Below are 12,045 nucleotides of genomic sequence, written 5' to 3' on the forward strand. Positions count from 1 at the left end.
AGGGACCAAAATTGAAATTGGAAGAAAAGAAGAAAAAAGGAAAAGAAAAGCTTTTGAATTATTTCCCATGCTTATCGGCTTATCCCAAGAATCTTCCTTCCGCTACCGAAACCAACTACACATTACATTAAATACTATATCTACTCCTCAAAATCCTGACCGTCATAGTCATCAATCACATATTGTTTCAACAATCCCACGGTTATAATAGCTGTAATATACTGTAACTATGCACCATAGTTGCATGCGATTTAAGCCCTTCATTATCTTAATGGCCTTCTTACGATAATAATACAGATATTCACCAAAATTTAGTTAAAACAGTCTGTTTCAACTTTCAATTCTCTCCTCTCTCTTTCTCTCTCTAGAACCTTCCCTCCTTCCAATTTTCTCTCTCTACCTATACATACATAAATATCCTGTACTGGTCTGTATATTCACCTATGCAATCTCTGTTTCTTCTTCTTCTTGAACCCTGATTTCTAGTTATTAGTCTCTATTCTGTTGGTTCTTTGTTTTTCTTTTTGTTTTCGTTTAATTTTCTGTTACGAAGCTTTTTAATGGAGATGCAAATGACAATGGAGGATTCGTGTTCGATTTCGTCGCTTTTTGAGGTTTCTTCTGGAAGATCCGCCGGTGCTAAAAATCGAATAGTTCGGCAATTTACGAAGATACCTATAATACCTTGCACGCCTCGAAGTTGTAAATTTAGGGTTTGTTAAATCTTCTGTTAGGTTTGGTCAAATTTACTTTTTACTTGTCTTGTTTTTACTTCCTGAAGCTGAATTTTGAAGAATTGATGGGGAATTTTACCACGGTATTGTGAATTTCGTGCTCGCGAAGTTGCTAAGTTCGGAACATTGTGGCAATTGTTGGTTCGGAATTACCGAATTTTGAATTTCCTGCTTGATAATTCTCTCAAATTTGTGTTTCTATTGTTGTATTTCATGTGAAAGTTCGGAAAATTTAGCTGTTTGTTTGGTATATGTGATATTTGAATCTTATGGCGGGTAGACAACTAGGTTTCCCCAAGACGAGTGGTTGTAACTTGAAAGAGCAATTAGTGAGGAGAACTTTGAATAATGTGAGGTCTCAAGGACATACGTATATTGAGCTTAGAGAAGATGGGAAGAGATTAGTCTTTTTCTGCACGCTATGTCATTCGCCGTGTTATAGTGATTCTGTTCTGTTTAATCATTTGAAAGGTAGTCTTCATACTGAAATGGTCGCAGCTGCTAAAGCCACATTGTTGAAGCCGAATCCATGGCCGTTCAATGATGGTGTGCTTTTCTTTAAGGATTTGGAGCATGATAAGCAGCACTTGCCTATCGCGGATGTTGGTCAAAGCAGGCTGGTTGGCACGTGTCTTGTAGATGAAAGTAGCCTTGCTATTGTTGAGTATGGTGGAAATTCGAGACCTAATGGGGATGTACCTGATCTCGAGGATGAGTACTGTGAGTTGACTGGTAATGGACAGAGTGATAACTTGGTTATTCCGGGTGTGTTGTGTAAAGATGAATTATCTGATCTAGAAGTGAATCTTATTGGTATTGGACAAATTGCTGTGCGGCTTACTGTGCATGACATTGACTCTAAAAGCATTCTTAAAATATGGTGTGAATGGTTGGGAAAGATTGATTCTGATGATATCGATGTCTCTGTGGTGCCAGATCATGACTTTGCGGTTGTTACATTTCCTTATAACTATAATTTGGGTAGGAAGGCGTTACTTGATGACAGATTTTTGCTCCCCTCCAGTCCTTATTCGGAATCTGAGGAGACCATAACCATTGGTGCTGGAAACAAGAGGAGGAGGAAGTCATTTTCGGACCCGGAGGATATCAGTGAGTCTTTAAGTAATCAGTGTGATTCTTCTGGGGAAGAATCTCAATCAACAAATAGCTCAAATATGAGACTGATATTGGGAACACGTGATGATCAACTAGTGGGTTCAAGAATTATATCCAGCAAAACTATGAGGAAAGAGTTGAGGAAACAGCAGCGAGTAGCTTCTGAGAGAATGTGTGATATCTGCCAACAGAAAATGCTTCCTGGTAAAGACGTGGCAGCTCTACTGAACAGGAAATCTGGAAGACTTGTTTGCAGCAGTAGAAATTTGACAGGGGTAAACGCTGCTCTGTTTTGTTGTTTTTCCCATCTGATATCTGTTTATGTACTCATGCATTGTGGTGTTTTGTTGTTGTTCCATCTGATCTTTATTTATGTACTCATGCATTGTGTTCTAGACATTTTTCTCCACTTTTGAAACCTTATTGAAGATCCATTATCTGAATACTACACTCCATGCACTTACTATTTCTGTGTCAATATAGGCGTTTCATGTGTTCCATGTATCCTGCCTGATTCACTGGATACTTCTATGTGAATTGGAAACTTATGGAAAACCTGTCGACGAACCAAAAGTGGAAACCAAAGCAAAACGAAGATCTAAGAGGAAGACTGGAGCCAAACACAGTGCAAAAGGGAAGAAAGATGAGATAAAACCAGTGAGGAGACAGATATACTCGGTGTTCTGTCCAGAATGCCAGGGCACTGGTATAAGCATTAAGGGAGATGACCTGGAGAAGCCTACTGTCCTGCTTTCTGAGGTTTGCCACCAACCTGCAATTTGCGATTGCTCTCATTCCACTTATACTTCAACTTCCCTCTCTGGAACCCCCCCCCCCCCCCCACCCACACACCCACACACGGAAAACAACAACAACAACAACATACCCAGGATAATCCCACAGGTGGGGACACCCACACATGGAAAAAAAAGAAGAAAAAGAAAAAGGAAGCAAGAATTAATGTGGTTCGTTTCATCTGCTAGGATAGCTGTTGGTCACCATGCTAATGCTATTTAATTCATTTGTATTATCTGTTTCTTCAGTGTCCTATCTCTTCGATTTACGAACGAAGTGTACTCCCTGTTTCTGTATGCATAATGCAGTTTGGAAAAAGTTATATTTGTTTCTGGGTAGTAATCCTCGGATAGACTAGTAATCTCTAATAATATCTCAGAATGCCCATATACCAAAAGTTATATTTGTTTCTGGCTCATCAAACCAGCAAATGTGGTGGGGAGGTTCATTTAGACTTGCACCATCAAATGGTGCATGTTGCATAATATACTCATTTGGGAGTTATTACTCCCTCCGTTTCATATTATATGAGGTAGTTTGACTCGGCACGTAGTTTAAGAAAAAAGAAAAGACTTTTGAAACTTGTGGTCTTGAAAGCCTAAGGGGTAAAAAGTTTGTGGGGTCATGACATTTGTGTGACTATAAAAGCTTCTCATTAAGGGTAAATGTGTAAAATAAAAGAGTTTAAAGTTGAATTATTTCCAAATTTAGAAATGTGTCATTTGTTTTGGAACAGACTAAAAGGAAAAGTACCTCATTTAATATGAAACGGAGGGAGTACTTGATAGCTTATTTCTTCTGTTGGTTAAAATAGACTTGTAGGAAACAATAAATTCAATGGCTTTAATGGAGTAATCTCTATCCTTAAGTAACATAAGCCCCCACTATGTTGTTGCATGAGTTTGTGGCAGAATTCCTCTAGGATTTACATAGACAAAATCGGAATCCAAGTTCAGCAATAACTTGAATTTCCCCAGGAACAAGTTTTGAGTTTTACTGTTATAGAATCTTTTGGGAAGAAATCAGGTATTTATAACACTTTTAGGAATCTGCTAAAAGATGTCTCTTAAATCAGACAACTTTTTGACACACACTTCCAACTGTCACCTTTTAAAATAAAGTTACCTTCTCTTCTAATTCCAATCGATAACATTATCAACTTTGATTTTCAGATGTTCAGGTACAAAATTAAACTCAGTGATGCACGTAAAGCATGGATGAAGAATCCTGAGGTGTTGCCCAACTGCTCAACGGGCTTCCATTTGCCCCCTGAGCATGATGATCTTTCCCAGGTTGGAATATCAGACCTGATGTGTCTATACACTAGGAACAGACTGTCATTAGGGGTCTTAATATGCTTTTCTTTTTGCTGTTTCGCAGGAATACGTTTCACCACTCAAGTTGCTGCACTTTTATCGTACTAATGTTCCTATCTGAGCCAATATTCTAAGAGTCACATTGACAAGAGCATTCACAACTATGATATGTGTTTAATGAGACTTTACAACTGTGATATGTGTAGATTGAGACTTTACAACTGTGATATGTGTAGAATTTAGTCCAATTGTTGCTAATCTTTTTCTGTAAATGTAACATGCCTGTTGAGACTACTGGTTGCTAAAGTAGTGTGTATACATTGTAGAGATGAATGTCTTACACGAGAATATCAATGCAGCAGATTATTTTCCCATAGAAGTGTGTAAACCTCTTTGCTAAAGATGCATGTGAAGGTGTTTGGATTGGCTTTAAAGCTGGTCAACACCGTGGCCCATATTTCTTTTACGTTTTTCCTGCGCCCCCTGGATAACAGAGTTGGGAAATACCAACTTCTTTAGGCTTGAGGTTGTATCGATGTTGGGCCATGGAGCTATGCTACTATCTGTAATCTGTTGATTATTTTTTACATCTTCAGTTCTTTTGGACTAAGAAGTGTGATTGCTTCAGAACATCTATTGGTGCAAAATGCAAGCATAGGGCTTATGTCACGATGTTGGACTTCTAAGAGCACAATTCTGCTTTAAATTATCCCAACTATGTTTCCTACTCAGGGTGCTAGATGATGATTAGTATATAGTGCAGGAATGTTTAGAGTGCGCACCTGACTGCAAGGTTATTACTATGTCCATCTGAATTTGCTAAAGAGTCTTTTTGGAAAGCCATCCTGTAATTGGAATTGCAGCCTAGACGATTTGTTTGTTTGTCATAGTATAATTACAATGTAATTACAAATTTACTGTTTGGTTGCATAAGTATAATTATACAGTTAGATTAAATTTTAAATTAAGTAATTATCAAAACTTAAAAGTTAATATAATAAATATATGCCTATAAATTTTTATAAGTATAAATGATATTATATTTTGTATTTAAGATGTATATAATAAATATATGCCTATACATTAATTTAGTAATCATGTATTTATAACTAAAATTGTAAAAATAATTTTTATATATTTTTTAAATTAATAATATTTAGTTTAGATACTTACAAAAATAAAAAATATACGTTTTGTAAGAACATCATGGAATTCATTTTTGATAAAATAAATTAATATTTACAAAATATAATGTCATAACATTATTCAAATGTTTGACAAAACTAATTTATTCTAACTAAAAAATGAACACCATGCAATGTGAGCCAATACTACTAAAACAAGTAAATTTGAATCATGAATATAACACAATTTCAAAATTCAAAATAAATAAATAAAATAGTTTAACATATGTCAAATTTCAACATAATAATAGTAAGTTTCAGTGCAACTTAATAATTAGGAAACATGATAAGTTTATAACCACATTCAACAATGAAAATTCGCTTTAATTGCATCACTCATTATATGCCAAGTTTGTTTATGACTCGTTATTTCTAATATTAGGAGGTGTAATTTAAAAAAATAGAATAATAAAATAAATAAAAAGTAAAATATAGTAAGCAATTACATGGAATCACTAGAAGTAAAGATAGAGAAATAAAAGATAATTAATGTACCAAGAAAAATATATTTTATAATTTCAAAAGAAATTAAAAAAAAGTAAAAATAAAATTGAAAACTTAAAATAATAGAAATAAAAAGTTATAAAGAAAATAAATTAAAATAAAAACAAAAAGGAAAGAAACTAAAAAGAAACCTTGTAATTACACAGTGTAATTACCACCAATTCTCACCTCCCCTTGAGAATTAGAGAGTGTAATTACACCCCTCCAATTACATCCAATTCATGCTGACCAAGTAATTACTTGGCCAAAAACACATGTCAAACTGTGTAATTACACCCAATTACATCCAAATCTATTTCCAAGATGGCTTTCCAAACAAGCTCTAAGTGTTTTGAGTATTTCCAATTTTAAACACATAGGCATTGCTACTTCAATTTCAACACTTAACAAATGCCTTAGTTAACTAATCACAGTCAGGATCCTAAAATGCCCCTTTGATACGTGAAATAGGACAGGCTAGCCCTTCGTTAAAAGTTGGCCTCTATTCTACCCTTGCCGTTAATAAATGGGCTCATATATGTCCTCCATCACTAACGAAATATTCATAAATCCACGTGGAATAACATTTTGCATTTTAAAATCCAAAACCATATACTTCCTAATTAAAAAAAAGCCACATGGATTTAAAAAATACCCCCACCCTTCCTTTTTTCCATACCGGGCCCCTACCCCACCCCCCAAACAGGAGCTCTATATCTCTCTTTCTCTCTCTCTCTCTTTGAGAGATGCCTACCAGCCCTCCGTGCCGGCCAACCGCTGGATTTGATCACTGGTGGGTCTAGTCGACCAATCATGGCTACTCCCCTATCTTTCGCTTCTTACTCGTTCTTGTGGATAAAAACACTGTTGATCGACAGTGAATCGACGACCTCAAATTTGGCCGGAAACATCTCTCCGGCGAACTTTAGCTTTCTTTAACTTCTCTTGTATTTTATCTACTTCTGCTTGCTAGATCTAATAGAAGACAAAGAAGAAAAGGTTGGGACTTTTGCCGGAATCTTGCTGGAAAAATTTTTGGTGGCCGTTTGCCTTGCTTCTTTAGCAATGTTATTCCGGCGCTCATCGTCGTTAGAATAGTATCTCAGGCTAACCATTTTCAGATCTTTTCCTGTCTCTTGATGCCATCACTGTTTTTGGCTTTGCTATTCATTATTGCTTTGCTTTATGACCCATTTTAGTTTATAGTTCTGTGTGGGTTTCTCGACCTTTTTTGTGTAATATTTTAGTGTTGTTCCGGTATTTTTCGCCGTGGTACCAATGCCGTCTCCGGACGTTAACTGTGGCTATAAATTCGGGTGCATGTCTTTCTTTGAATCTAATCGGTTTTTGGATTTTTGGTGATTTTAGTTGGTCGGATAATTTCCGGCGCCTCCGTTCGTTTCAGTCATTGTCCTATGGCCGGTGCTTTGAATGGTCCAGATAATTTCAAGAAAACCCATGTTCAAATCTTGTTCGTCAGTTAAAATCCATGTGTTTTGAATGGCCGACGAACTTTACTTTCTTTCTTTCTAGTGTTGTTATCTAGCAAGATTGGGCGTGGCAGGTGTGCTGTATGGAAAAAATGAGGGGTGGGGTTATTTTTTAAATCCAGGTGGCTTTTTTAATTAGGGGATATACGATTTTAGAATTTTAAAATGCAAAATGTTAGATGGGGGACATATATGAGCCCATTTATTAACGGCAAGGGTAGAATAGGTTAAAATAGCACGGTCTAGCCAGTTTTCGGACTGGTCATTCAAAAATAGTCAGCATTTGCCAAGTCATTGAAAAATAACCACTATTTTGCTGCAATAGAGACCGGTTCAGCATAATATACTGGAGGTCGGTGCACCTGTGTATGAACTTCCATCATATTATGCTGGATCGATATACTTTGCTGGCTCCAGTGTAATATACTGGAGACTGGAGCACCGGTGCTCCAAACTCCAACATATTATGCTGGATCAGTATATTATACTGGAACTCCAGTATATTAGATTGGAGTTCCAGTATAACTCTAGTATATTATGCTAGAGTATTTTTTCGAATTTTGAACAGTGTTTTCGTTCAGATTTATCTTTACATGAAAAGTGGCTAAATTTCGATTACCTTTGAAACTGTGGCTATTTTTGAATCATCACTTATAAATCTGGCTATTTTTGAATTTCTCCCGCAAAATAGAAGCCAACTTTTAAGAGAGGTCTAGCCTGTCTTATTTCACATAGTAAAAGGACATTTTCGGCCCTTTTCCGTTTCCCTTAATTTAATTGAATCCTCTCACCTAAAATATTTTCGATTGTGTAGACCTTTGTAGTTGAGCATTTTAGATGGTGATTATGTTCGTGTGATCTTATTATATGTTTTTTTTTTTTTTTTGCATATGTATGTATAGTTCGTATTGGAAGTAATTGATTCACTTAAACCCGTAGAACCTGCCCTATTATATCTTTAACCAAACAAACAAGAGATTGCAGAATATAATCGAGCGACACTGATTTATTTAATCATTAACTAACCACTCTTTAATAACACTAATCTTATTCTCTGAATCAGTGGGAAGATATCTGCAATCAATACTACATACATCTATCTATTGCCAAAGCTCAATATTTCCCTACCTATGCATCAATACCTGTGGCGGTTTTTTTTTCTCTTTTTTTCCTAATCAAATTGAATACTCAAATTAGGTAAAAGGTAAATGCTAGAACATTATTGATCTCTTGGGCTGGGTGGAGTGTGAAAAAGAAAAGAACCCTTTTGGTATTAGTTTTTTGGAGACACCTTTATTAATGATATGACATATCAAACGCTTGATATTAGTGAAAGATTAGTAGATACATATATTGACATGACATGGAGCGTTGGGCGGCAATGGGACGGGGCGGGTGCGGGGCCAGTTTTGTTTGATGCGGTGCGAGGTAGGGCGGGGCAGGTTAAAACAATTTTTAAAATTTTTTAAGCGGGCCGGTGCGGGTTGCGGGTTTAATGCGGGGCAACTTTAGTTGCAACTGCGGAGACTACTGTAGCTGTTGCTGTTGCACGCCGGAAACAACCGTCGCCGGCACTAAAACAGCTGGTGTTGGCGGCGAAGATAAATCCACAAATCCTCCTTCCTCATGCTTCTGCTTCACTACATCTGTGAAAATTGCTCCTAAAAGATTTCACCTTTTTGAATTATTTTTGTGAAAAAACAAAAACAACAATCCAATATAATCTCACTTAGTGGGGTCTGGAGAGGGTAGTGTGTACGCAGACCTTACCCCTACCTTGGGTAGAGAGATTGTTTCCAAATAGACCCCGACATTCTTCCCTCCAAGAACTTCCCACCTTACTCTTGGGAGACTCGAACTCACAACCTCTTGGTTGGAAATGGAGGTTACTTACCATCAGAGCAACCCCTTTTGTGAAACATTACTAAGTTGATTAAATTTTTCTAAAACTTTATTTTATTTGCTCAGCGTTGGATCTTGCTTTATATCTTATCAGCTCTTGAGTTCGTATAAGATGATTCACAATTCTTCACTTTTTAGTCGTGACAATTTGGTTGAAAATAGCAGCAAAGTTATGACGGAGTAAAATCTCAACTTTTATACATCACTTGAATGTTCTAGGTCTTCATCGGAATTTTTCCGACGGCGGCGCTATTGTGGAAGTTGGGCCGCCGGAAAACGATGGAAGGTCCATTAGGAGAGAGTGGAAAAAAGTGAGAGAAAAATATTTGTTTTGCCAGATAAGGATGTTTTTTCTTACCGTTCTCCGGCTGTTTCGTATAATTAATTTAAAAAAATAAAGAAAAAAGAAAAAAGATTAAGCGGGGCAGGGCGGGTCCAAGCGGGGTGGGGCGGGTTAAAAATTGAAAAAATAACTACGCGGGGCAGGACGAGTTGAGATTTTTGTGGGTTTTGCCAAACCGGCCCCGCACCCGTCCCGCCCCATTGTCATTCCTAATGGAGCGTGTATGATGTAGTTTTGGAGAGAGCGGAAAAATTTAATTTTACTGTCTTATTTTTTCATGTAATTGTTTATCTCCTTCAACCCCTGACTACCACCATCAATCTTCTAAGACGGTTCCAAAATTTTAAGAAAATCAATGCACTACATTATATTTAACGTAATAGTTTTTTAAATATTGAGGTGGATGTGCGGGCATACAAGGATGGATAAGATTAGGAATAAAGATATTCGAGAGAAGGTGGGCGTGGCCCCCATGGAGGACAAGATGCGGGAAGTAAGACTCAGATGATTCGGGCACATTCAGAGGAGGAGCACTGATGCACCGGTGAGGAGATGTGAGCGACTGGATGTAGTGGGCACGCGGAGAGGTAGAGGGCGACCTAAGAAGTATTGGGGAGAGGTGATCAGACATGACATGACGCGACTTAGGATTACTGAGGACATGGCCCTTAACAAGAAATTATGGAGGTCGAGCATTAAGGTTGTAGGTTAGGGGAAAGTTGTGAATATTTCTACAGCACAATAGAGTGAGACTAGCCAGTTAGGAGTTAGACTAAGAATGTCATTGGTCGTCTATTGATGCAGGGCTTTACCTGCTAGTTTTTACTATACCAGCCATCTATTTCATATTTCGTATTCTGTATTTCATATCTCTTATATTGCTGTTATTTTATTATGCATTTTTATGGTACTAATATATCGGCTCCTGTTGCTTTTTTTGAGCCGAGGGTCTCCTGGAAACAGTCTCTCTACCCTTCGGGATAGGGGTAAGGTCTACGTACATATTACCCTCCCCAGACCCCACTTGTGGGATTATACTGGGTCGTTATTGTTGTTGTTGTTGTTGTAATAGTTTTTTAAAGAATGAACCAAAAAAAAATGGCCTAAAAGGGAAAATAAATGAGAAACAAAAAGAAGTTATTAACTACTTAAAACGCAAGAGAAAAGAAAAAGGAAAAAGTTAATTAACTTAAAAAAAAGTTTTATCAGTAGTACTAGTGTAGTTCCTTATTTTTAAATTTCTATTATTACATGATTTTTTTTTCCCGCTTTGGTTTTCTTAATAGTTTGCTATTATTATCCTTTCTTTTTTCATGTTTGCTTTGCTATCGTATTTATTTTTAAACTGTTGTAATTTTGTTTTTTTAAGTCGAGTCTAACAGAAACAATCTCTTTATCTGTTCAAGAGATGAAGCACTTTAAGTTGTCACACAAAAAGCGGGTGATACGCATCCGCCCTGTCAATCGACGAAGGGGAAAAAGCCCGGCCCTTTTAAAGATTTTATCCGGAAGAAGTTAAGTAAAAGAGATTTTTACATTTCTATACACTATTTGAAATTTTATTACTGTTTCTATTCATGTTTCAATTTAATTACATCATATACAAATTTACCAATTATATATATTTTAGGAATTAAATGAGTATCCCTTTATATTAGGAATCAATTATTTCTCATCCTTATTCTGTCTACATCCTGAACTCTCTCTCTCTGTCTCTCTCTGTCTCTCTCTCCTGCACGCTTTCTCTCTATGTCTCTCTCTATCTCTCAATTCCTAATTTCAGTAATGTAGAACAAAGGAAAAGAAAGCAGTAATTCCACCATTGATAGCCATTAAGAGCTTTGAATTCGAATTTGTGTTTTCAAAAACCATTATTTCTTTGGATTGAGTGTTGTTGCAAATAATTGAAAATATTGTTTGGAGTTTATATCTCAATTTTGAGGGTGTTTTGGTGAAGATTAGGCTTGATTTTGGCTGAATTTCAGATTGTTGAAGAAGAAGAAGAACAAGAAGAAGAACAAGACATGACATACATTATACTTACGAAATTGTAGTAAAATTGAAAAAAAATTGTATCATGTTGTTTATATATATTTTTTATTTAAATATTGTATGAAAGTTGAATAACATTGTATAAAACTTGTATTTAAGTTGTATGATATTATAGTTGTATATAACTAGATAGAAATAATGTATGAAAATTGTACATAAGTTGTAGATAAGTTATAGATAAGTTGTATAATATATAATTAGTTGTATGAAATTTGTTTTTACTATGTATAAATCAGATACAAAATATACAAAAGACATATTGTATAAAATTTGTATAAAAATTATATTTAAATAGTATGATATTGTAGTTGTATATAACTGGGTAGAAATAATGTATGAAAGTTGTAGATAAGTTGTATAATATATAATTAGTTGTATGAAATTTATTTTACTATGTATAAATCAGATACAAAATATACAAAAGACATATTGTATAAAATTTATACAAAATTTATATTTAAGTTATATGATATTATAGAGATAGAAATAATAATGTAAACAATATTTATATTTATATTTTTTGTCAATATGTTGAATTTGGTGAAATCGACTATTTACATGAACGAATTACATTAACTAATTAAAGCAGTCGAATAAAAGTCATATTTTGCACGTTCACTTTGCGTGCCT

General features: G+C 35.6%; 1 protein-coding gene across 1 annotated transcript; it reads left to right on the top strand.

Moving 5' to 3' along the window:
• The first annotated feature begins 305 nt into the window (after positions 1 to 305).
• On the top strand, positions 306 to 4,335 carry LOC107761471 (uncharacterized). Its single transcript, XM_075256552.1, has 4 exons — positions 306 to 2,125; positions 2,334 to 2,609; positions 3,818 to 3,937; positions 4,026 to 4,335. Exons 1-4 carry the CDS (start codon positions 1,004 to 1,006, stop codon positions 4,080 to 4,082), a joined length of 1,575 nt encoding a protein of 524 aa, XP_075112653.1. The 5' UTR covers positions 306 to 1,003; the 3' UTR covers positions 4,083 to 4,335.
• The last annotated feature ends 7,710 nt before the right edge of the window (positions 4,336 to 12,045 follow it).

The sequence above is a fragment of the Nicotiana tabacum genome, chromosome 1 (genome assembly GCF_000715075.1).
Source record: "Nicotiana tabacum cultivar K326 chromosome 1, ASM71507v2, whole genome shotgun sequence".
Lineage (NCBI taxonomy): Eukaryota > Viridiplantae > Streptophyta > Magnoliopsida > Solanales > Solanaceae > Nicotiana > Nicotiana tabacum.